We start from the raw sequence: 26,825 nt of genomic DNA on the forward strand, positions 1-26,825 counted from the left end.
AGGGCAGCGGTGCCCGCAGTGCACAGCTGAGATCACTGTTAGTAACTAACATTCAGGTTTTCTTACTTTCTTTTCTAACCTGGGGCTCTTCCACGCCAACCCCCATCTCACCATCTCATCAGCCTCCCTTCCTGCATGGTTGTCAGCATGCTGCCCTCTTCCCTCCTCAAATCTGACTCCCTTCTCCACTCTGAAAGCTCTAGGCTCATACTTCCAGGAATCTACTTTAGGGCAGATTCAAGGAATGCTTCTTGTCCTGTTTTCCTGCACACTGTCTCCAATGGCCTTTGCCTTTGAGCCAAGTCATTTTCTATAATGTGGAATGAAGCAGAGATGTAATAAGAGGTTGAAGGTGAAAAATAGACTATTACTTCTAAAAACAGGCTTTCCTAAATGATGTGAGAATAATTTTCTCAGAATTTGCTTGTAACAGATTAGTTGCTTTTGTCCATAGTGTTTGTATCTAAATGTCGAGCATCAGGAAAAATGTGATGAGGTAGGATTACACTGGCATTACTGGATAATGATCTCCCATGATCTAGAGAAGCAGACTGGGAAAGCCTCTCAGAAGGGGCACAGATACAGGCCCCAGAGCCCCCTCTCCTCTTCCTAGGGTGGACTTCTTAGCCCTGATGTTGGAACATGATAAACAGATTGCATGGAATCTTCCAGTTGGCAGATGGGAGATTACAATGATCTCTTTGAAGAAAACCCTCTAGGGAGCAAGCTAAGCTCCAGCAGGCTAGGGAGAGCAGGGAGAGGAGAGACTTGTCATGTGTTCTGGAGCATTGGGCTTGGAAAGAATATCTGCTCCCTTAGGAGCTCCTATTGAGGGCACTCTCACTGTAGGTAAAAACATATGCACTCTGGCGTGTCCTGGTAACCCATCCTTCTAACCAACAATGACATAGTTCTTGCTGTGGGCCAGACCCTGCTTTATGTGCTTTACAAATATTAACTCATTTAGCAGTACTTACTAATGAAGTGATTTATTTTATATAGATTTAATGAAGATGATAATTTAGTGAGTACTTCTTTATGTACTGGACTTTTTACTTAAATGCTTTATGTACATTAATTCATCTGATCCTCACAACAAATCTGTGAATTATGGCTTATTATGTGCATTTTTCAGATAAAACTGAGGTTCATATACATGTATATATTTTACATGCATATATGTATAATAATTTCATGGGTCTAGAAAGGATTTGAGAGACTAAAAAACTGTGATCAAATTCCCTTGAGTTTAAAACATTTGAAAATTGTCCAAATGAAGTAATTTTCCTCCATCCCTTTTGAAGAGACAACCTTCTACGAGGAGGCCATGCTTGGCTGCCCCATGCCAAAAACTGTCATAAGATGGTAAAAGTCTTTGGAGTCCTTAAAGCAAGGTTTTCTTCCGTGTACCCCAGTTGGGACTTGAAGAAATTTTGAAGACTTCTTTTTTATCCTTAAATTTTTACTTGCATTAAAGCCCATAGCTCGTCTTCTCATAAAAGTCAGTTTTGACTCCTCTGCTTTCCGGACACTTATGTTGATCTATATGTTCCATCTGCCTGGGCCGGTAACCACACATTAGTTCTGGGAGATCCCCAAAGAGATCCTTGTAGAAGGGCTGCTCCAGCCCAGTAAGATGAACAGAGTCCAAATTCTGTCCAGTGAAGGCTGAGCGCCCTTTTCCGAGTAGCCTCTCCAGATTTCAGTACAGTGCCTTTGCAACATATGATGACAAAGGACTTTTTAGCCAAAACTTTCCTAGCAAAAAAACTAGACTATCTGTCTCACTTTGCAGTACTTCTTTGTTATAGGTTAAGGTTTTTCAATTAGCTCCGTGCTGCAGAGGTCTTATTAAAACTCCCGAGCCCTTCTGGCTTCCGTTAGCAGAAAAGAAAACTCATTTTCAGGGCCAGAGTTGTCACCTTCCGTTTCATGATCATTGGGGCCATCTCAGACCCTTCCTTCTCTCCTTGCCCTCTGTGGATCGGGTGGGTGGGGTGACGACAATGTCCTTGTGATTGGCTGTGCTAAGTGTTTTTTTGTTGGTCCTCAGGGTGAGTATGTATCGTGCCTTCTCTCGCTGCTCCGCCAGATGTGTGACACCCATTACCAGCACCTCCTGGACAACTTCCAGAGCAAAGATGAACTCAAGGTAGGCATTGAATTCAAAGCACTTGACCTTTCACCCAGGAAAGGAAGCGTGCAGCTAAGACTGCCCAGGGGCTTTTCATCTGCCAGGGGGCAAGTGCAAGTGACCAGCACTGCCAAGGGTGTTGCCCCACTTTACAGCTGAATGTATAGCTTTCAGGACCTGAAGCTGGCAATGTCCCCATACAGCCAGAACCCAATAACATTGGCAAGTTTTCCCTGACTGATAGCAGCCCTGTGACCATGTGCCTCAATGAGAGACTACTCTGGGCCACACTGGTTGTCAGCAAACCACTTCTCCTCCCTTTCTTACGAACTCAACAGTTGCCTTATATTTTCCCTCTACAAACCAGGCTTCGCTGTTTAATAACTGTAATAATAATAATGGTATGGCAACTAGACTTTTGGTGGGGAACAAGATGTGGTCTATACAGAAGGCAAAATATAATAATGTATACATGAAATTTATACAGTGTTATATAAATCAGTGTTACCTCAATAAAAAAAACTAATGATGGTGACAACTTTTCATTAAAATGTATTTCTGGAAGATACCTGTAGAGAGCAAAAGTAAGCACTGCCTATCAGCTGCCTTACTCTGGATCCAAACACTGAGGGGCAGATAGTGCAGAGAAATGGGCTCATGATCCAGACGACGGGAGAGCATTCCAAAGCTTGTTGTGGTATCAGCTGCTGACAGACTCCTGGAGCTTTTGTCTGCTGCTCAGTTCATCCCTGGATAAAAGAACTACTGCAAACTTTAGGTCTATGCTCTGCCTCCATTCAGAGCCAAGTCACTTGCATTTGCTAGTAATGCGTTACACCGTTTTTCATTTGTGTGATGTTTATTAATCATATGTTTCGGTTAATAAGTATCACTTGCCACTTTCTGGTATGTGATCCTGCCTGCCTTTCCACAGACATGGGTCTCTGCAGATTGTTAGCATTAACTCGTTGCAGTGAGGCCAGCCTGTCATCTCAGAGGATGAACTTGATAGCCTTTGAAGCAAGCCACAAGTTAGCCAGAACTCAGAGCTCACATCCAGGTCAAGTAGTGCTTGAGCTGGGGTGTGGAGCCTGAAACCCCAATCTTGGCTGTTCTAGCTCATTTTCATCCTGTGTGTTCGTGTGTTATATACTAATTGATTCTCAATCAGAAGCTCAGGCTGGCATCATTCTCCTACTTTTTAATTAAATGTTTATGTATAAAAAATGTTTTTGTATAAACAATGTGTATACATAATTTTAAAAGCCAAAGTATATTACAAAGCTTGTAACATAAAACAGTGATTCCCTGGCTCAACTTGGCCTGTGTCTAGTCGCTGCTCCCCAAGAGCAGCCACTTTAAACTCTTTTGCTATTCTTCAAGTAGCTTCTACTGCCATTTTAAAATTTTTGATTGTTAGTTATTATCTATTTTCTTCTTCCCATGGAAAATGAGGATGTTTCTCCTGAGTCATTCATCTCTCACACATACATGTCCTTCTTCTTGTTCTTTGAATATAGTTTACATACATTTTTGTTTAAACTGGTAATCAACTCTTTATACTCAGCTAGGTGAGCCACGAGTTGTACTATTATACTTCCTTTCTTGTAAAACTTTTTGTTTTTCCTGGAATTAATTGCCTCTTTTGTTGTTTGCTTGTTTGTTATTTTCTTTTGGTTTTCAAATCTGGCTAGGATTTCCAGCTCCCTCTATCTTCTCTATAATATACCTGTTCTTCCAACTTTCCTCATGGTCAAATCTGTCAGATACTGTTAGGGCACTTTTATTTCCCCTGGAGACTTGCCCTGGTTTTATTTGTTTCAGTCTCCGTCTTTCATGGTAGAGACTTTCCTCCTATATGTAGAGACTCCCGGATGTCAGTCTTGGTCTAAAAGTGAGGTCCTTTGGTGTTCCATGTGTGTGTCTCCAGCAGGCTTCCCTGTAGATGACCAAAGAGGGTCTGGTCATTCGGTCAGAGCATCCTCTAATTCCTGTATCTGTTGGCCTGTTCTCTTAGACTTGTCTGTTTCCCAAGAGAGGAATCTTTTACACCTCCTAGGGATGGAGTAGCCTGCCAATATTTTGGGAACCAAATAGCAAAAAGAGGCTGGCAGTCTTCCAGTACAGCAAGTCAACCTTCTCTCAACACCTGTTTTCATTTTGGCATCTCAGCCCTCAGCTGTTGCTGTATCCTTGAGAACAGATCCTCAGTGATCAACTACTCCAGAGAGCACCCCTCAGTCTTTTGACAGTGTGGGGAAAGGCCCTTCACCTAATGACATGAGATGGCAGAGGGGATCTTGGGGAGACTGTAAACCAATCTTCCTGTTTTTTAGCCCTCATACCCGAGTCTCAGAGGTGTCTGGTGATGCCTGCAGTTTCTGAGAGTCTTGCTTCCTGTTGCTGTCACCTCCAGATTCTCTTGGATATCGGCTTCTTAAGTATACTAAGTTATTTACCATGAAAGCTTTCAAAATTTATTGACCTCTTTTGATTACTGTGTTCTCCTCTCCTGTTTTCTTTGTCTCTGTGGGCCTATGTATTTCTGTTGTTTGACTGTCATTTTAGAGTATTTAAGGAGAAACAGAGATGAGGGGACATGTTCAATCTACCACACTGGATATGGAATTCTGTACATGTGTTCTTTTTTTATGACAGCATTATTGAGATATAATTTGTATACCATAAAATTCACACTTTAAACTGTATAATTCAGTGTCTCTTTGATTATATCCATCTTAAAAGACTTATCACAAGTACCAAGATCAAGTTAATAACTTAAAACTTCCCAGAAAGAAAAACCCAAGACAAAATGGCTTTGTTGGTGAATTCTATCAAATTTTTAAAGAATTAATACCGATCCTTCACACCTCTTTCAAAAAATGAAGAGGAGGAACACTTCCCAACTCATTTTATGAGGTCAGTTTTACCCTGATGCCAAAACCAGATAAAGATATCACAAGAAAAGCAAACTACAGACCAATATCCCTTATGAATATAAATGCAAAAATCTTCAACAAAATGCTAGCAAACTGAATCCAGCAACGTATTACAGGAATTACACACCCTGATCAAGTGGGATTTATCTCAGAAATGCAAGGTTGGCTTGACATATGACATCAGTCAGTGTAATACACCATTAAATAGAATAAAAGACAATAACATGATCACCATAATGGATGTAGAAAAGGCATTTTTTAAAAATCCACCAACCTTTTGTGATAAAATCATTCAACAAACTAGAAACAGAAAGGAACTTCTTCAAACTGATACAGGGCATCTGTGAAAAACCCACAGCTAATGTGATACTTAATAACAAAAGACTGAATACTTTCCCCTTAAGATCAGGAGCAAGAGAAAGATATCTGCTCTAGCCACTTATATTCATTATGTTGGAGGATCTAGCTGGGGCAATTAGGCATGAAAAAGAAATAAAAGCATTTAGATTGGAAAGGAAGAAGTAAAACTATCTCTGTCCTCAGATGATATGATTTTGTATACAGAAAATCCTAAGGCATTCACAAAAACACTATCAGGAGTAATAAACAAGTTCAGCAAGGTTGCAGGATACACAATCACTGTACAAAAATTAATTATATTTCTTTACACTAGCAATAAACAATCCAAAAATGAAATTAAGAAAACAGTTCCATTTACAGGAGCAACAAAATGAATAAAATAATTAGGGAAAGAAATTAAAGAATACCTAAATAAATGGAAAGACACTCCATGTTCATGGATTGGAATACTTAATATTTTTAAGATGACAGTACTTCACAGTTGATCTACAGGTTTCGCATAAGACCTATCAAGTTCTAGCTGCCTTTTTGCGGATATTGACAATCTGATCCATAATTTATATGGAAATGTAAGAGACTCAAAATAGCCAAACAATCCTGAAAAAGAAAACAAAATTGCAGGATTCACACTTTCCAGTTTCAAAACTTAGAACAAAACAGTAATCAAGACTGGTACTGGGGCCAGCCCCGTGGCTTGGCGGTTAAGTGCGCGCACTCCGCTGCTGGCGGCCCAGGTTCGGATCCCGGGCCCGCACCGACGCACCGCTTCTCCAGCCATGCTGAGGCCACGTCCCACGTACAGCAACTGGAAGGGTGTGCAGCTATGACATACAGCTATCTGCTGGGGCTTTGGGGGAAAAATAAATAAATAAAATTAAAAAAAAAAAAAGACTGGTACTGCCATAAAGAGAGACATATAGATCAATGGAGTTAGATTGAAAGTCCAGAAATAAACCTTTATATTTATAGTTGATTGATTTTCAATAATGGTATCAAGACGATTCAGTGAGGAAAGAAGAGTCTTTTCAACAAATAGTGCTGGGACAACTTGATATTTACATGCAAAAGAATGAAATTGTACCCCTACCTGACACCATATACAAAAATAACATGAACAGGATCATAGACCTAAATGTAAGAGCTAAACTATAAACCTCTTAGGAAAAAACATAGGAGAATATCTTTATGTCCTTGGGTTAAGCAGTGGTTTCTTAAATATGACACCAAAAGCACAAGCAACAAAAGAAAAATTAGATGTTAGACTTCATCAAAATTAAATACTTTTGTGTTTCAAAGGACACCATCAAGAAAGTGAAAGACAACCCACAGAAGGAAAGAAATTATTGGCAAATCATATATCTAATAAAGAATTTGTATCTAAAATATATAAAGAACTCTTATAATTCAACAATAAAAAGGCAAAAACCCAATTTAAAAATGGGCAAAGTATTTTAATAGACATTTCCCTAAAGAAGATACATAACTAGCCAATACACACATGAAAAGATGTTCAACATGATTAGTCATTAGCGAAATACAAATGAAAAGCACAATAAGGTATCATTTCGCATTGAAAGTGGATATAATAAAAAATATTGACAAATATTGATATTAATTCTAATTTAAACATTTGGTAGAATTCACTAGTGAAGCCGTCTGCTCCTATACTTTTCTTTGTGTGAAGCTTTTTAATTATTAATTTGATCTCTTCCCTTATGATAGGTATATTCAGATTTTCTGTTTCTTCTTAAATGAATTTTAGTAGTTTGTGTCTTTCTAGGAATTTGATTGTTTCATCCAGATTATACAATATATTGGCATGTATTTGTTCATAGTAGTCCCTTATAATCCTTTCTAGTTCTGTAACATCGGTAATGATGTCCCTTCTTTCCTCCCTAATTTTAGTAGTTTGAGTCTTCTTTCTCCTTTTTCTTTTCTTGGTCAATTTAGCTAAAGGTTTGTCGATTTTGTTGATCTTTACAAAGAACCAACTTTTGGTTTCACTTATTTTTATATTTTTCTATTCTCTATTTCATTTATTTCTGCTCTAATTTTTATTATTCCCTTCCTTCTGTTCACTTTAGGTTTAGTTTGCTCTTCTTTTTCTAGTTTCTTAAGGTGTAAGGTAGGTTATTGATTTGCAATCTTTCTTTTTAATATAGGCACTTACAGCTTTAAGCTTTAGCTTCATCCCTTAAGTTTTGATTTGATGTGTTTTCATTTTTATTCATCTCAAAGTATTTCCTACTTTCCCTTGTGGTTTCTTCTTTGACTCATTTGTTATTTGGGAGTGTGTTGTTTAATTGCACATCTTTTTTATTTTACCAAATTTTCTTCTGTTATTGATTTCTTTTTTGTTTTTATCACACAACAGTTATTTTATTTTATTTTATTTTATTTTATTTTATTTTATTTTATTTTGTTTGTTTATTGCAGTAACATTGGTTTATAACATTGTATAAATTTCAGGTGTACATCATTATACTTCTATTTCTGCGTAGATTACATCATGTTCTCATGTTCACCACCCAAATACTAATTACAATCCATCACCACACACGTACCTAATTATCCCTTTTGCCCTCCTCACCCCCGTCCCCTCTGTTAACCACCAATCCAATCTCTGTCTCTATGTGTTTGTTTGTTGTTGTTATTATCCACTACTTAGTGAGATCATGTGGTAATTTGACCTTCTCCCTCTGACTTATTTCACTTTGCACAATACCTTCAATGTCCATCCATGTTGTCACAAATGGCTGGATTTCATAGTTTCCTATGGCTGAGTAGTATTCCATTGTGTATATATACCACATCTTCTTTATCCATTCCTCCCATTATGGGCACTTAGGTTGCTTCCAAGTCTTGGCTATTGTGAATAACGCTGCAATGAACACAGCGGTGCATGTTTCTTTATGCTTTGGTGTTTTCACATTCTTTGGATAAATACCCAGCAGTGGAATAGCTGGATCATATGGCAGTTCTATCCTTAATTTTTTGAGGAATCTCCATACTGTTTTCCATAGTGGTTGCACCAGTTTGCACTCCCACCAGCAGTGTATGAGAGTTCTCTTCTCTCCACATCCTCCCCAACACTTGTTGTTTCCTGTCTTGTTAATTATAGCCATTCTGATGGGCGTGAAGTGATATCTCATTGTAGTTTTGATTTGCATTTCCCTGGTAGTTAATAATGTTGAAATCTTTTCATGTGCCTTTTGGCCATCTGTATATCTCCTTTGGAGAAATGTCTGTTCAGGTCTTTTGCCCATTTTTTAATTGGGTTGTTAGTTTTTTTGTTGTTGAGATGCATGAGTTCTTTATATATTTCGGAGATTAACCCCTCATCGGATGTATGGTTTGCAAATATCTTCTCCCAGTTGTTAGGTTGTCTTTTTCTTTTGTTGATGGTTTCCTTTGCTGTGCGGAAGCTTTTTAGTTTGTTGTAGTCCCATTTGTTTATTTTTTCTATTGTTTCCCTTGCCTGGTCAGACATGGTGCTTGAAAATATGTTGCTAAGACCAATGTCGAAGAGCATACTGCCTATGTTTGCTTCTAAAACTTTCATGGTTTCAGGTGTTAAATTCAAGTCTTTAATCCATTTTGAATTAATTTTTGTGTAGGGTGTAAGGTAATGATCTACTTTCATTTTTTGCATGTGGCTGTCCAGTTTTCCCAACACCATTTGTTGAAGAGACTTTCCTTTCTGCGTTGTATGTTCTTGGCTCCTTTGTCGAAGATTAGCTGCCCATAGATGTGTGGGGTTCTTTCTGGGCTTTCAATTCTATTCCATTGATCTGTGTGTCTGTATTTTGCCAGTACCATGCTGTTTTGGTTACGATAGCTTTGTAGTACATTTTGAAATCAGGGAGTGTGATACCTCCAGCTTTGTTCTTTTTTCTTAGGATTCCTTTGGCTATTTGGGGTCTTTTGTTGTTCCATATAAATTTTAGGATTCTTTGTTCTATTTCAGTGAAAAATGTTGTTGGAACTTTGATAGGGATTGCATTGAACCTATAGATTGCTTTAGGAAGTATGGACATCTTAACTATGTTAATTCTTCCAATCCAAGAGCACGGAATATCTTTCCATTTCTTTCTGTCTTCTTCGATTTCTTTCAGCAATGTTTTATAGTTTTCCGTGGACAGATCTTTAACCTCTTTGGTTAAGTTTATTCCTAGGTATTTTATTCTTCTTGTTGCAATTGTAAATGGGATTGTATTCTTAATTTCTCTTTCTGCTACTTCGTTGTTAGTGTATAGAAATGCAACTGATTTTTATATGTTGATTTTGTATTCTGCAACTTTACCATATTCATTTATTACTTCTAAAAGTTTTTTGGTGGATTCTTTAGGGTTTTCTATATATAAAATCATGTCATCTGCAAATAGTGAGAGTTTCACTTCTTCCTTTCCAATTTGGATCCCTTTTATTTCTTTTTCTCTCCTGATGGCTCTGGCTAGGACTTCCAATACTATGTTAAATAGGAGTGGTGGGAGTAGGCATCATTGTCTGGTTCCTGTTCTTAGAGGGATAGCTTTCAGTTTTTCACCATTAAGGATGATATTAGCTGTGGGTTTGCCATATATGGGCTTTATTATGTTGAGGTACTTTCCTTATATACCCATTTTATTCAGAGTTTTTATCATGAATGGATGCTGTATCTTGTCAAATGCTTTCTCTGCATCTATTGACATGATCGTGTGATTTTTATTCTTCATTTTATTAATGTGGTGTATTATGTTGATTGATTTGTGAATGTTGAACCATCCCTGCATACCTGGAATAAAACCCACTTGATCATGGTGTATAATCTTTTTAAGGTATTGTTGTATGCGATTTGCTAGTATTTTGTTGAGGATTTTTGCATCGATGTTCATCAGTGATATTGGCCTGTAGTTTTCTTTTTTTCTGTTGTCCCCGTCTGGTTTTGGTATCAGGGTAATGTCGGCTTCGTAGAATGAGTTAGGGAGCTTCCCCCCTTCCTCAATTTTTTGGAAGAGTTTGAGAAGGATGGGTATTAAGTCTTCTTTGAATGTTTGGTAGAATTCACCAGGGAAGCCGTCTGGTCCTGGATTTTTATTTTTGGGGAGGTTTTTGATTACTGTTTCGATCTCCTTACTGGTGATTGGTCTATTCGAATTCTCTATTTCTTCTTGATCCAGTTTTGGAAGGTTGTATGATTCTGAGAATTTATCCATTTGTTTCAGATTGTCAAATTGGTTGGCATATAGCTTTTCATAGTATTGCCTTATAATCTTTTGTATTTCTCAGGTGTCCCTTGTAATTTCTTCTCTTTCATTTCTGATTTTACTTATTTCTGCCTTCTCTCTTTTTTCTTGATGAGTCTAGCTAAAGGTTTGTCAATTTTGTTGATCTTTTCAAAGAACAAGCTCTTGGTTTTATTAATTTTTTCTGTTGTTTTTTTGGTCTCTATTTCATTTATTTCTGCTCTGATTTTTATTATTTCCCTTCTTCTACTGATTTGGGGCTTTGTTTGTTCTTCTTTTTCCAGTTCCTTTAGGTGCATTGTTAGATTGTTTATTTGAGATTTTTCTTGTTTGTTGAGATAGGCCTGTATTGCTATAAACTTCCCTCTTAGAACCACTTTTGCTGTATCCCATAAATTCTGGCATGTCATATTTTCATTTTCATTTGTCTCCAGGTATTTTTTGATTTCTTCTTTGATTTCTTCATTGACCCAGTCGTTGTTCAGTAGCATTTTGTTTAATCTCCACCTATTTGTGGCTTTTCTGATTTTCTTCCTGTAGTTGATTTCTAGTTTCATACCGTTGTGGTCAGAAAAGATGCTTGGTATTATTTCAATCTTCTTAAATTTATGGAGACTTGTTTTGTGGCCTATATGTGATAAATCCTGGAGAATGTTCCATGTGCATTTGAAAAGAACGTGTATTCTTCGGCTTTTGGATGGAATGCTCTGTATATATCTACTAGGTGCATCTGTTCTAGTGTGTCATTTAAGGCCACTGTTTCCTTATTGATCTTCTGTTTGGATGATCTATCCATTGGTGTAAGTGGAGTGTTAAAGTCCCCTACTATTATTGTGTTACTGTCTATTTCTCTTTTTATGTCTGTTAATAATTGCTTTATATTTTTAGATGCACCTACATTAGGTGCGTAGATATTTACAAGTGTTATATCCTCTTGTTGGATTGTTTCCTTGATCATTATGTAATGCCCTTCTTTGTCTCTTTTTACAGTGTTTGTTTTAAAGTCTATTTTGTCTGATATGAGTATAGCTACCCCAGCTTTCTTTTCATTGCCATTTGCATGGAGTATCTTTTTCCGTCCCTTCACTTTCAGTTTGTGAGTGTCTTTAGGTCTGAAGTGTGTCTCTTGTATGTAGCATATATATGGGTCTTGTTTTTTTATCAAGTCAGCCACCCTCTGCCTTTTAATTGGAGCATTTAGTCCATTGACGTTTAAAGTAGCTATTGATAAGTATGTACTTACTGCCATTTTTTAACTTTTTTTTTTCTCAGTGTTTTAGTAGTCCATCTCTGTTCTTTTCTCCTTCTATACAGTATTGATGGTCTCTTTAGTTTGACCTCTGTCTGAAAGCTCTACTCTTTAACGCCCCTCCTCCCTCATTTTATGGTTTTGATATCATATCTAACCTCTTTTTTGTGCATTTGTATCCATTACCCTCTTATCATGGAAATAGATAATTTTTCCTATTTGTGGTCTTCTCTCTTCCCTTTATGTCAGTCCCTTTAACATTTCTTGTAGCACTGGTTTCTTGGGGACAAACTCCTTTAATTTTTGCTTGTCTGGGAAATTTTTGATCTCTCCTTCCATTTTGAATGATAACCTTGCTGGGTAGAGTATTCTTGGCTGTAAGTTTTTTCCTTTTAGCACTTTAACTATATCGTGCCACTCTCTTCTAGCCTTTCTGCTAGGTTTCTGCTGAGAAGTCAGCTGATAGCCTTATGGTGTTTCCTTTTTATGTAACTTGACTTTCTCTTGGGGCTTTTAAGATTCTCTCTTTATCTTTAATTCTGGACATTTTGATTATGATGTGTCTTGGTGTGGGCCTCTTTGGGTTTATCTTGTTTGGGGCTCTCTGTGCTTCCTGTACCTGAATGTCTGTTTCCTTCCTTAGGTTAGGGAAGTTTTCATCTCTTATTTCTTGAAATAGATTCTCTGCCCCTTTGTCTCACTCTTCTCCTTCCGGGACACCTATAACACGGATGTTAGTGCGCTTGATGTTGTCCCAGAGGTCCCTTAGACTGTCCTCACTCTTTTTAATTCTTTTTTCTTTTACCTATTCAGCTTGGGTAATTTCTTCTAGTTTTCATCCAGCTCGCAGATCCGTTCTTCTGTGTCCTCTACTCTGCTTTTGAGTCCCTCTAGTGAATTTTTCATTTCCAGTTTTGTATTCTTCATTTCTGAGTGGTTCTTTTTTTTTTTTCCATTTCTTTGTTGACATTCTCACTCAGTTCATCTGTTCTTCTCCGCAGATCAGTGAGCATCCTTAACACGCTTGGTTTGAACTCTCTGTCGGGTAGGTTGCTCATTTCTGTTTCACTTAGTTCCTTTTCTGGGGTTTTGTCCTGTTCCCTTACTAGGAATGTATTCCTTTGCCTCCTTATTTTGCCTCTTTCCCTGTGCTTGTGTGTACTTATTAGGTAGGTCAGCTACGTCTCCTGCTCTTGGATAGGCGACGTTATATAAGTGATGCCTTAGGAGGCCTTCAGTGTGCTTCCCTCAGTTCTCAGTGTTCCAGGGGTGACCCCTATGTGGTCTACGTGTGTCCTTCTGTTGTGGTCTGTTTGCTCTCCCTGTAGGCGCCCAGGTAGGCTGAGTTATGCTCCTGGCCAGCTGTTGTAATGCTCAGCTGCTTGTAGTTGTCATGGGCCCTTCAGTCTCTTTATCGGGTGTGGGGAGCCCCAGCACAGTTGGCTGCAAGTTCTAATACCACATTTGTGTTGCAGTATTTCTTGTAAGTGAGTAGGCCCCCAGCGTGGCAGGTTGTTAGGCTCATGCGCTTACAATTGCTGTAAGCTTCCAGCCTTTAGGTCTCTTATCAGCTCTCTGAGGATTGCAGCTGGGTGGGGCTGGCCTCAGGCATGGGAGCACCCAATTGTTTCAAGCTTTGGAAGGTGGGGCAAAACCCCTATGTGGCTCTTTGAGAAGCACAAGTCTTCTACAGCTGACAAGCCCTGCCGCCCACAGGTCTGCACACACAGTCAACACAGTCCTGCCCCGTGTGCGCGCCCCAACCTCCTAAAGTGGACCCAGTCTCTCCACGGCGGGAGCCCCACACACTCCACCACCGCTCCACACTCTCCATCCACTCCTTGTGCATGCCCTGCCCCACTGAAGCCAGCTCAGTTGCCAGGCTGCAGAGAATCCAGTCACCAATCTATGCAGGCCTACAAGATGCCTGAGGGGTTGTTGGTGGGTGGGGCCGGTCTGTAGGGTGGGCTGCCTGCCCTGGCTGAGCTGGATTAAATCAGTGCTCTAGTGGGTGGGGCAGACCCTGGGCTAGCAGGCCACAGGGAGAACTCCAATGGCGTCTGTGTCAGCACACCCACAACAATGGCCACCACCAATGTCCCAGTCCCTGGAGAGGTCTCACCTTTCACTGCAATGCACTCAGAGCCTATCAGGTGAGTCTCTTTTCACCAAAGCACTGTGCACCTTTCTTTCTGCTGATTTTAGGTTGCCTTCTGAAACGGGTGAGTTTGTGCATGGGCCCTTTAAGAGCCGGTTTCAATTTCTTTGTGAACCAGCTTTTCTTGGGGTACTCCCCAATGTTTTAGTAGTAGGCAAAGTCAGATATTATGCCTCTCCTCTGGATTGTGCTGGGTCCACAAAATGCCCACAGCGGGGGCACTGCCTGGCTCAGGGCCCCGCTCCTCCAGGGAGGGCTGCGTACCTGTGGGTTGCTCCCAGGTGGCCGTGAGGTGCTGCGGCTTGTGAAGGCGGAGTTTCTGCCTCTTCCACCTCAATTAAGATTGTCCTCAGTTGCAGGAGTTCCTCTTAACCAGTTTTCAGTTCTGTCTCAGGGGTAATTTTTCCACAAGTAGTTGTAAATTGGCTGTGTCCGCGGGAGGAGGTGAGTTCAGAGACTGCTTACGCCGCCATCTTGACTTCTCCCCCAGGTTTTGTTTTTAAGTCTGTTTTGTCTGATTTAAGTTTTGCTACCCCAGCTTTCCTTTCATTGCCGTTTGCATGGAGTATCTTTCTCCATCTCTTCACTTTCAGTTTGTGAGCGTCTTTAGGTCTGAAGTCTGTATCTCTTTTACGCCGCATATATATGGGTCTTGTTTTTTTATCCAGTCAGCGACTCTAGGCCTTTTAATTGGAGCATTTAGTCTATTGATGTTTAAAGTAGCTATTGATAAGTATGTACTTACTGCCATTTTTTAACTTTTTTTTCTGGGTTTTTTAGTAGTTCTTCTCTGTTCCTTTCTTCTTCTCTTGCTCTCTTCCCTTGTGGTTTGTTGACTTTCTTTAGTATTATGTTTGGGTTCCTTTCTCTTAGTTTTTTGTGTATTTATTATAGTTTTCTGGGTTGTGATTACCATGGGGTTCATATACAGTAACCTACATATATAGCCTGCTGTTAAGTTGGTGGTCTCTTTGGTTTGACCTCTGTCTGAAGACTCTACTCTTTATCTCCCCTCCTCCCACATTTTATGTTTTTGATATCGTATCCCACCTCTTTTTTTACATTTGTATCCATTACCCTCTTATCGTGGAAATAGATCATTTTTCCTATTTGTGGCCTTCTCTTTTCCCCTTAAGTAAATCCCTTTAGCATTTCTTGTAGTACTGGTTTCTTGGTGACAAACTGCTTCAATTTTTGCTTGTCTAGGAAACTTTTTATCTCTCCTTTCATTTTGAATGATAACCTTGCCACGTAGAGTATTCTTGGCTGTAGGTTTCTTCCTTTTACCACTTTAAATATATCGTGCCACTCTCCTCTAGCCTGTAAGGTGTCTGCTGAGAAGTCAGCTGATAGTCTTATGGGGTTTCCTTTGTATGTAACTTGTCTTTCGCTTGTGGCTTTTAGGATTCTCTCTTTATCTTTAATTCTGGACATTTTAATTATGATGTGTCTTGGTGTGGGCCTCTTTGCGTTTATCTTGTTTGGTGCTTTCTGTGCTTCCTGTACCTGGATGTCTGTTTCCTTCCTTAGGTTAGGGATGATTTCATCTCTTATTTCTTGAAATAGATTCTCTGCCCCCTTTGTCTCTCTCTTCTCCTTCCGGGATACCTATAACATGGACGTTAGTGCACTTTATGTTTTCACAGAGGTCCGTTACACTGTCCTCACTCTTTTTAATTCCTTTTTCTTTTATCTGTTGAGCTTGGCTGATTTCTTCTGGTCTTTCGTCCAGCTCACAGATCCATTCTTCTGTTTCCTCTACTCTGCTTTTGAGTCCCTCTAGTGAATTTTTCATTTCCAGTATTGTATTCTTCATTTCTGATTGGTTCTTTTTTATATCTTGCATTTCTTTGTTGATGATCTCACTGAGTTCATCCATTCTTCTCTCCAGATCAGTGAGCATCCTTAACACTCGTTTGAACTCTTTGTCGGGTAGGTTGCTCATTTCTGTTTCACTTAGTTCCTTTTCTGGGGCTTTGTCCTGTTCCCTTACTTGGAACATATTCCTTTGCCTCTTCATTTTGCCTCTTTCCCTGTGCCTGTGTGTATGTATTAGGTAGGTCAGCTAGATCTCCTGCTCTTGGAGAGTTCACCTTATATAAGTGATCCCTTATGAGGCCCAGCAGTGTGCTTCCCTCTGTTCCTAATGTTCCAGGAGTGACCCCTGTGTGGGCTACGTTTGTCCTTCTGTTGTGGCACCGTTGTTCTTCCCATAGGTGCCCAGAAAGGCTGAGCTATGCCCCTGGCCAGCTGTTGTAATGCTCAGCTGCTTGTAGTTGTTGTGGGCCCTTCAGTCTCTTTATCGGGTGTGGGGAGCCCCAGCACACTTGGCTGCAAGTTCTAATAGCACATTCCTGGTGAAGTATTTCTATTAAAAGAGTAGGCCCCCGGCATGGCACGTTGTTAGGCTCGGCAGCTTACAATTGCTGTAAGCCTCCAGCCTTTAGGTCTTTGTCAGCTCTCTGAGGATTGCAGCTGGGTGGGGCTGTCCTCAGGCACGGGAGCCCCCAGTTGTTTCAGGCTTTGGAAGGTGGAGCTGATCCCCTATGTGGCTGTTTGAGAAGCACAAGTCTCTGCACCTGACAAGCCCCACTGCCCACAGGTCCACACAAACAGTCAACACAGTCCTGCCCCGTGCACGCGGCCCGACCTCCTGAAGTGGACTCAGTCTCCCCACGGTGGGAGCCTCAGACGCTCCACCACCACCCAACACTCTCCACCTTGTCCTTGCACACGCCGTGCCCCACAGAGGTAGACCCAGTCGCCAGGCTGCAGAGAATCCATGCACCAATCTATGCAAGCCCACAAGTTGCCCAAGGGCTTGTTTTCGGGTGGGGCCTGTCCCTAGGGTGGGCTTCCCACCCTGGCTGAGCTGGATTAAATCTGTGCTCTAGTGGGTGGGGCAGACCCCGGGCTGGCAGGCCCCATGGCGAACTCCAATGGCGTCTGCCAGCGTCTGTGTCAGCATGCCCACACCAGGCCACAACAAGGGCCACTGCCAATGTCCCAGTCCCTGGAGAGGTCTCACCTCTCACCGAGATGCACTCAGAGCCTATCAGGTGAGTCTCTTTTCACCAAAGGACTGTGCACCTTTCTTTCTGGTGATTTTAGGTTGCTTTCTGAAATGGATGAGTTTGTGCCTCAGCCCTTTAAAGGCCAGCTTTAATTTCTTTGTGAACCAGCTTTTCTGGGGGCACTCCCCAATGTTTTAGTAGCAAGCAAAGTCAGATATTATGCCACTCATCTCAGTTGTGCTGGGTCCAAAAGCCTACAGTGGAAGTGCTCCCCCGCTCAGGGCCCCACTTCTCCAGGGAAGGCTGCGTACCTTTTGGCTGCTTCTGGGTGACCATGAAGCACTGTGGCTTGTGAAGGTGGCGTTTTTTCTCTCCAAATGGAAATTTCTGCGTCTTCCACCTCAATTAGGATTGTCATTTGTTGCAAGAGTTCCTCTTATCCAGTTTTCAGTTCTGTCTCAGGGGTAATTTTTCCAAGAGTAGTTGCAAATTGGCTGTGTCCGTGGGAGGAGGTGAGATCAGAGTCCGCCTACGCTGCCATCTTCTGTTGTTGATTTCTAACTCCCTTCCATAGTGGTTGGGGAACATGATTTATATGATTTCAATTCTTTAAATTTGTTGAGACTTACTTTATGGCCTAAAATATGAGCTGTCTTAGAGAAGAGAATGCACATATCCTTCTATGTGCATTTGAAAAGAATCTGTGTATTCTGCTGTTATTGGATGGCATGTTCTATAGATGTCTCTTAGGTCTAGTTAGTATGTAGTATTGTTCAAGATTTCTTTTTTCTGTTGATCTTTGATTTAGTTGTTCAATACATTTTTGAAAGTGGTATATTAAAGTCTCTAACTGTTTTTGTTGAATTATCTATTTTTACTTTCAATTCTCTTGGTTTTTGCTTCGTGTATTTTGAGGCTTTAAGTACATATATGTTTATAATTATGTCTTCCAGATTGATTGGCTCTTTTATCATTATAAAATGTCCTTTTTTGTTCTCTAATAGCAATTTTTGTCCAAGTCTATATTGTTGATGTTAACATAGCCACACCAGTTCTCTTTTGGGTGCTATTGTTATTGTATATATTTTTCTATCCTTTACTTTCAATGTATTTGTGTCTTTGAATCTAAAGTGTGTATCTTATAGACACCATGTAGTTGGATCATGTTTATTTTTTGTCTCTTCTTCTCATCTCTGCCTTTTGATTGGAGTGTTTAATCCATTTATGTTTACTGTAATTACCAATAAGTTAGGATTTACACCTGCCATTTTGTTCTTTGTTTTATATCTGTCTTATGTCTTCTTTGTTCCAGTACTCCTCCATTTCTTCCTTCTTTTGTGTTTTATAAATATTTTTAGTATGCCATTTTAATTCTCTCATCATTTCTTTTAGTATATTTTTTAAGTTATTTTCTTAGTGGTTTCCCTGGGATTTGCAATGAACATCTTAACTTAAAACAATCTAATTTGGATTCATGCGAATTTAATTTTAGTAGTGTACAAAAACTTTGCTCCAATATAGCTCCACTCTTCCCCTTCCTTTGTGCAATTACTGTCATACAAATTACATCTTTATATATTATATTCTCATCAACACAGTTTTATAATTATTGCTTTATGCAATTGTTTTATAAATCAAATAGGAGAAGAAAAGAGTTACAAACATACATATATACTGTCTTTTATATTTACCTATATAGTCACCTTTCCTGGTGGTCTTCGTTTCTTCGTGTGGATTCAGGTTACTGTCTAGTGCCCTTTTATTTAAGTCTGAGAAACTCCTTTTAGTATTTCTTGTAGGTCAGGTCTACTAGTAACAAATTCTCTCAGTTTTTTTAATCTGAGAATGTCTTAATTTCTTCATTTTTGCATGATTGTTTTGCTAGATGTAAGATTCTTGGTTGACATTCTTTCAGTACTTTGAATATTTCATCCCACTGCCTTCTGGCCTCCATCGTATCTACTGATAAGTCACCTGTTAATCTTATTGGGAATCATTTGTACATAATGAGTTGTTTTTTTCTTGTTGCTTTTAGGATTCTCTCTTTGTTTTTGGCTTTGATGGTTTGACTATGATGTATCTGTATGTAGATCTCTTTGATTTTATTCTGTTTAGAGTTCATTGAGCTTCTTAGATATGTAGATTAAATCTTCATCAAATTTGGGAAGTTTTTTGCCAATATTTCTTCAATATCTCTTCCTCTTTCTCTCCTCTCTTTCTGACACTTCCATTATTTGTATGTTTGTACACTTGATGGTGTCTCACAAGTCTCTGATCCTCTGTTTATTTTTCTTCATTTGTTTTTTTCTTTCTGTTCCTCTTGATAATCTTAATTGACCTGTCTTTAAATTCATTGATTCTTCTGCCAGTTCGGATCTGCTGTTGAGCCCCTCTCATGAATTTTTCATTTCAGCTATGGTACTTTTCAACTCCACAATTTTTATTTGATGCTTTTAAAATAATTTCTGTCTTTTTTGTTGATATTCTCTATTTGGTGAGATATTGTTCTTATACTTTCCTTCAATTCTTTAGGCATGGTTTCCTTTAGTTCTTTGAACATATTTATAAACAGCTGATTTAAAGTCTTTTCCTGGTGGGCCGGCCCCGTGGCTTAGCGGTTAAGTGCACGCGCTCTGCTGCTGGCGACCCGGGGTTCGGATCCCGGGCGCGCACCGACGCACCACTTCTCTGGCCATGCTGAGGCCGCATCCCACATACATCAACTAGAAGGATGTGCAGCTATGACATACAACTATCTACTGGGGCTTTGGGGGGAGGAAAATAAATAAATAAAATCTTAAAATATAAATAAATAAAAAATAAAGTCTTTTCCTGGTAAGTCCAGCATTTGAGCCACTCCAGAGAAAAGTTTCTATCAAATTCTTTTTTCCTGTGTATGGTCCACACTTTTCTGTTTCATTTTATGTCTTATAATTTTTTTGTTGAAAACTGGGCAATTTAAATAATGTTGCAACTCTGAAGATCAGATTACCTCCCCTACCCCAGAGTTTTTTGTTGTTACTTTTTGTTGTTTTGTTTTTGTTGATGTTTGTTTGCTTGTTTAGTGACTTTCTTGGACTACTTCTTTAATGTCTGTATTCTTTGTTGTATGCAGCCACTGAAGTCTTTATTCAGTTAACTTAGTGACCAGTTAATAACTGGACAGAGATTTCCTTAAATGCCTTGAATTAATAAGTCTCCCACATTTTTCTGAGTGGCTCTGTGTATGTGTTGGGGCTCCAGCAGTTTACATTTCTGCCTTAGCCTTCACTTTCTGCTTGCATAGAGCCTCAAAGTCAGCCAAATGTGAGAGATTAGGCTTCTTAGCTCTTTCCTGGGAATGTGTATAGCCCTGCACGTGTGTGTGGCCTTCTAGATTCCCAGGAATATGTCAGAGCTTTTCAAAGCCCCCCATGGATATCTCATCCCCCAGATTTTTCCTTTAAGTGTTTTGATCATTCTCTTATTTACTCAACTGATATGGCTGCTTCATGCAGCTGGGATGTTAACGTATTATGGCTTATTTTTTTCAACAAATGCCTAGGGATAGGGGTTTTCTCAATGAGTGAGCTCTGAGTCAGGTCAAATAAGCCCTCTGAATAAGGCTTTCCCAGGGAGCTGCCAAACAGATCAAAAAGTAACAGTTCTCTGGGGATGGCACTTTTTCGCAAGCTCCAAAACTGTTTTGTCCCTTCCAGTGACTGCTACGCTGCTGGTTTTTGCTACTACCATGGTTCCAAAGCTGCTTGTTTTCAGGGCTACCATGGAGGTAGGGAGAGAAAGAGGATGGGAATGGGCAAGTTAAAACGCAACAAAGATCACTGTTCTTATTGAGATTCTACCATTTTTCTTGAATAACACTCCTTGGATTATTGCAACTTTTGATTCACCAGTCTTTGCCACTGTTCTCTCTGCTTTCATGAAGTAGCAAATTTTTGGAGGTCCTTACTCTGCTATTCCTAAAGTGCTTCTCCTGTCAATGTGTTCTTAACATCCAAGAAAGCAGGTTCTTATGATCACGTGCTCGGGGCCATGCTCCAAAGAATGAGATCCATGGCCTTAGTTGGTTACCAGTTCTGCTGGACTCTAACTTTCCTTAGCTTTGGGCTTTAGACACTGGGCTGAGTGGGTACAGAGCTGCCTCTGTTCTGCCCAGTTTGGGTCTGCCCCCATCTGGCCTTTGAGAGTGCCTAGAACTCACTCTCATGCAGCCCTCTAAGAGAAAAGCAACCCACAAAGGGAACCAAAATTGAACCCACTATTCCCACCCGTTCTCATGGTCTAGAGGTCAGGGGGGCCTTGTTGAGGAAATGCGTGCTGCGGTGGTAGTAGGGGTGTCTCATTCATGTCAGATTTTCCTCTTGGATCAGGAATTCCTGCTGAAGATTTTCTGTGTGTTCCGGAACTTGATGAAGATGAGTGTCTTTCCTCGGGACTGGATGGTGATGAGACTTCTCACAAGCAAGTGAGTGTAGAAGGGCCCTTCACCAACATCCACAGAGCTGTTCTCAGACTAAGGAGAGTGTGTGCATTTGTGAGAGAGAAACTAAGACAGAGATCAAGGCAATGAGGAGAGAGCGGAGAGAGTAAATGGGAAAAATGTTTGCAGGCACAGTCACCAGGACTTGACCACTTACCATAAGTTCAAGAAGAAGAAAGAGTCAAAGATAGTTCAAAAATGGATTCTAAATGCCTGGCAGATGGTGTCATGGCGAGGATAGAAAAGGAAATATTAAGAACGTGAAATATAATACCTAGAAAAGGGTTCCTCCTTGAGGAAGACCTGCTCCGTGGCCCGTTGGCCTCTGTTACTCTCTAGTTTCAGGCAGTATCCCAAACCTTCCTTTTGAGTTGATTTGTGATGTCTGCCAGACACTGCTTGCCTCCCACAGCTAGTGCTAAATACCCACCTGAGTCCTGGCTGTGAGGCTCTGGCCACTTCTCCCTCCAGCCTCAGAATTCACTGTAAGGCTGACCCCAAATTTCCTGCCCCATTTATATTTCTAGCCTCTGCTGCCTCTTTGCAAACCAAACAAGTGATACAGGTGGTAAGGTGTTGGCTCATCTGGTCTCCCTCCACTCAGGAGAAGGCCACTTGGCCTCCACTCTCTAACCTGCTGCCTCCTCCCACTGATCTGCCTTTTATGTTGGCATTATGCAAAATGTCGTGAAATTATTTATGTTAGATATATTAGCAAGATATCAGCATGGTCTTTTCACTTTGTACCTTTTTTCTTTTTTCAAAACTGAAAACTTTTTATACAGAACAGAAGAATGGTTTTAAACGAAATTGCACAGACAGTGGATTTTCCATTTGACTTCCTCTTGTTTCTGTCTCTTAGCTCTACTTGGAGCACTTCAGGCTCCCCAGCCCATCCTGCAGGAGCAGCCTCTTCTTTCAAGTCTTTTACTTTTCTAATTTGTCACCCCCGCTGCTGATGGGCTGGTCTCTCTAATGCAGCTTTTGCCTTGCCCCTCTTCTGCACCAAAGCCCAGTGGTCATTGTTAGGCGTAAGCTCCTTTGCCAGGCAGCCAAGGCCCTCTGTAATCAAACCCTTACCTGCCTATCCCACCTTACTTCCTCTCTACCGCAACCTGTGCCCTTGGTTCCAGAAAGCCAGGCTCCTATTGCCCCTTACATATGCCCAGGCTAAAATTGAGAGTGATATTCTAGACAAAAGGCTAAAATCAAATGACTTATAAATGAAAAAAGTAGTATATGACAAAAGTAGGGATTTAATAACTATAAACCCCTATTATCAAGTAAAATAATAAAATTATACTTCAAGTCCTCTGGTATTCATAATACATGTTCGTTACCCAAAAGTCCTCAATATGCTAAAATCACTCTTTGAACTGGAAGAAACCATAAAGAACCATCAAACTCCACCCTCCTCCTTTTATAGTCAGGGAAACTGGGGCCCAGAGAGAAGTCATACCAAGGCCAGGTAATGGCAGAGCTAGGTCTAGAACCCACTGATGTTCTGTGCTGTTCTGCTAACTATGGGGCATTTCTCCAAGACTGGTTTTCTGTAGTGTTTGTGCCATCCATCTCTTTGTTTTATAGTCACATCTTACATGAGAGCAAGTCGTATTCAAGAAGTTCGTGCACAGGCCATAGACAGTTGACCCTTAGCTGTCGGATGCTATTTATTAGTCTTTTAACTCTGCCAATACCTTGTTCCCTTACTTCAGTATTATAGTCACTACTGTCCAGTACCTGTCTTCTGCACTGCACAAGAATTTCACAGAGACAGACTTCGACTTTAAGGTAGGAGCTCCTGAAATCCATCACTATCTTCGTAATAACCCTAGAAAGCCAGAAACCAAGCTCACTATTTTTGTTTTTCATTTACTTAGAACAACCATTTTATTTTGCTCACAACTTTGCATATCGGGAATTTGAGAAGGACTCAGCTAAGTGTCAGATGGGTGGCTGGGGCAAGCTCACTGGTTTTTGCTTCATTAATATGTTCATAGTATCAAACAGCTTCCAAGCTTGATAGTGACTAGAATATGACATAGGAGCTTCCCTATTGGAGGTGTTGGGAGCCAGACATTCATGAATATGCTTTCTAGTCCAGAATCAACGCTATTGGCTTCAGAGAAGTCAAGAAAGAAAAAAATAAAGTCCTATTTGCAAAGATATTTAAAAAGGAAAAAAAATAAGGTCTTAAAATTGCAACATGAATTCTGTGCTACATGCATATGTTTAGAATCTCTCTTTGCAAGGTTAAGGACTCAGGCTGTCACATGTTTCCTCTTTCTCTGTCTCTCTAGGTGTGGAATTCTTATTTTAGCCTGGCAGTTCTGTTCATAAATCAGCCAAGCCTCCAGCTAGAAACCATCACTTCATCTAAGAGGAAGAAGATTCTAGATAAGTAAGACATACATCTCTGATTCACCTCCCTACCACATGCCCAGATGGGGTTATGTTTCCATGAGAGGTTCCTTCAGAAGTCCACAAGGTTCTCACCGAGTAGCTTCCCAAGGAGCCAAGTGTGAGAATTCCGTTGAGAGCCAAATGACTTAGTATTTTGGGAAGCATTAGAAACAGTGCTGAAGTACGGGCCTCACTGGGTTTGTAGCCCTGTCTTCCTGAACCTTCTCCCACTAATAGCTGGCTCCTGTGTTACTATTTCCAGGTATGGGGACATGCGTGTGATGATGGCTTATGAACTGTTCAGCATGTGGCAGAATTTGGGTAGGTCTTTTCTTCCTATTTTTCCCTTCCACACATTGCATAACCAAATAAAAAATGACAAGACTAATAACTTTCCCCAGGTTGTATGAATGTTAATTCAGACCCAAGAGATCTTTACTTATCTTTAACATAACACCTCAGATGGATGGTGTAGCACATGTGCACAAAGCCCTTGGCAGGAAGAATTAGGCTGAGAAGTAAGACCCCAGTAATACATATGTATAGTTTTTGTCTTTTTTTTTTTTTTAAGAACTAAAGTCAAACGGAGAAAAAAAGATGAGGACTCCAGTAGCTTTTCCGAATTTGAGAACTCATGCCCGTAAGATCGTCTGTGCTCTTCGTGTCCCAGTCCGGATGTTGCAGGCTCAAAAGCCTAGATTTTGGAGACACTCAGCACATAAGCAAGGGCAGCTATTCATTTTAATAAAGATTAAAATACTTCTTGGGTCTCTGGTATTCAGGCATGCAAATCAGGTTCCTGACATCAATTGCATGAAGGTTGCGTATAAAAAGGGAATTACAGCCCCTAGGTGAGATTGATTTTAGCTTTCTTTCTTTTGACAGCTTCTCTTTACAGCTTCTCTGATATCCACTGCTTTGGATCTGAAATTGTTAGAGTTTTTGGTAGAATTCTTAGAATACCCTGGTGACTAAGTGGGCCCTGCTTTGGTATTGTAGGCTTCTGAGTAGCCTGTTGGGATGCTAGAGAAGCTGCTGTTACTCTTCCTAGTGAAGTCTGCTTTCAGCTGAGCTCGTGGCTCTGAAACCTTAGGAATGATGGTCATAAAATCTCACAGTCCTCCATTAACCATCCCAGTCACTAACCCTAGAGGCAGCAGGCATGGTACGAGGCATTCCTGCCAGCAAGCACTAGGGCCTTCCACCCATAAGTGGGGATGCATTTCCCCAAGAAGGCTTTCCAGCTTCAGTACTCTTACTCCCTGCATCCAGCACAATTTGAGTATAGATTTTAACCCTGAAGTTGACTCTGAAATTCCCAGGGACACAAGGGACTAGTAGCTGTACCAAATACCAAGATTGGAATATACAGAAATATACAGAATCAGCCTCAGGGCTAACATTTGCTCCTTAGATAGGCTTTTAAAATGGAAGAAATCAAAAAAGATGCCAAATTTACCTGATAGAGCCATTCCTGCCTCATTGTTTTTGGTGGAAATGGCATTTTCTATTCCCCAAGAACTGATTTTACTTGGCTGTAGCAATCATTGCACAGGCCCAGTTTGTCTCCTTCTTAGTCTCTGAAGGACTGAAAGCAAGGCTCTGGAAAATGGTTCACTCTGCACCAGTGCAAGGAAGAGAAAAATTCTGTCCCAGGGTCCTCAGGACTGGCTCTGGCTTCTGGGAACATGTCCCAGATGGCAGGCCAGTCACAGGGAAACCCATATCACCCACTTCCCGTGGAAAAGCCTTATTATGAAAGTTGAGGGATGAGCTGAGCTGGTCTGAATAGATGTAGTGCTACCATCAGAAATGCAATGTGAAGACAAGGGGCGGGGGACAGGGAGGTGGCACAGAGAGAGTCTCTAAGCCAGTCTGTTGGAGAAGGGCTGTGCAGGAGGCTCCTGCTAACTCAGGAGGGGGCCTCTTGAGTATACAAGAGTGCAGGCAATGAAGAGGCCCATGGACTTCAGACTTCTAGTGGCTGGATCAGGGACTGAACACCTTTACCACTTAAATGCCTCTGAGCCAGAGATAGAAACCCCAGGGATAGCGTGTTGTGTTTAAGCACAAATAGATGGATTTTCCTTGCTAAATAAACACTTTGAACAGACTCTCTGAAACTATCACAGGTTACTCAGAAATCCTCTTCTGTCTAGAGTAGTGAACTTGATTCCTTGACCTCAGAATGATTTTCAGGTAGTTTGTGAACCTCCCAGTAAATTCTTTGGAAAGGCAGTTTGTGCTTGTTGAACATTTGGTTTAACTGGGCTGGGCCAGTTTTACCTATGAGCTCTAAAAAGCCAAGAGAGAGAGTATCTCAGAAAACCATAGGGGAGAGCTTGCTTTGTTCTCATATGCTTCCAGTGAAGATCAAAACATGTGCTGTGGCCCCATTTGAGAAGCTTCCATGGAAGGAGAAAAGCAAGCATAAATTAATATCTGTTGGGTTTTGTTGTTCAGGTGAACATAAGATCCACTTTATCCCGGGAATGATTGGTCCTTTTCTGGGTGTGACACTGGTCCCACAGCCAGAAGTGCGAAATATCATGATTCCCATCTTTCATGACATGATGGACTGGGAGCAGAGGAAAAATGGCAACTTCAAACAGGTAAGACGACACCTGGCAGTGTTCAAGGTGCTCTCCTCTGGAATGGACCCTTTCTGCCCAGGCAGGTGATGCAGATAGCCAGGCTGTGGTTCCAGTGGGAATTGGCTATGGCTTGGCCATCTTGAATCCTGTTCAAGGATTTTCTCTTACTTGCTGGCCAGAATTGATTTGTAGATTTTCTTCATGAAGTTAGAGGCCAGAAAACAATCAGAGGAAAAGAATGAACATCATGTAAAAGGAACTTTCTGATC

At 40.6% G+C, this 26,825-nt stretch overlaps 1 protein-coding gene across 1 annotated transcript in view; it reads left to right on the forward strand.

Annotated features, from left to right (window-relative positions):
• The window catches only part of DOCK3 (dedicator of cytokinesis 3), a 460,033-nt gene that overhangs the window by 382,751 nt on the left and 50,457 nt on the right, over nucleotides 1–26,825 (forward strand). Inside the window, exons 27-32 of the mRNA XM_058559633.1 lie at nucleotides 2,054–2,152; nucleotides 21,450–21,544; nucleotides 23,275–23,350; nucleotides 23,860–23,960; nucleotides 24,225–24,283; nucleotides 26,426–26,574. Of these exons, the coding sequence (XP_058415616.1) occupies nucleotides 2,054–2,152; nucleotides 21,450–21,544; nucleotides 23,275–23,350; nucleotides 23,860–23,960; nucleotides 24,225–24,283; nucleotides 26,426–26,574 (579 nt within the window). The remainder of the gene's footprint in view (nucleotides 1–2,053; nucleotides 2,153–21,449; nucleotides 21,545–23,274; nucleotides 23,351–23,859; nucleotides 23,961–24,224; nucleotides 24,284–26,425; nucleotides 26,575–26,825) is intronic.

The sequence above is a fragment of the Diceros bicornis genome, chromosome 2, assembly GCF_020826845.1.
Source record: "Diceros bicornis minor isolate mBicDic1 chromosome 2, mDicBic1.mat.cur, whole genome shotgun sequence".
NCBI lineage: Eukaryota > Metazoa > Chordata > Mammalia > Perissodactyla > Rhinocerotidae > Diceros > Diceros bicornis.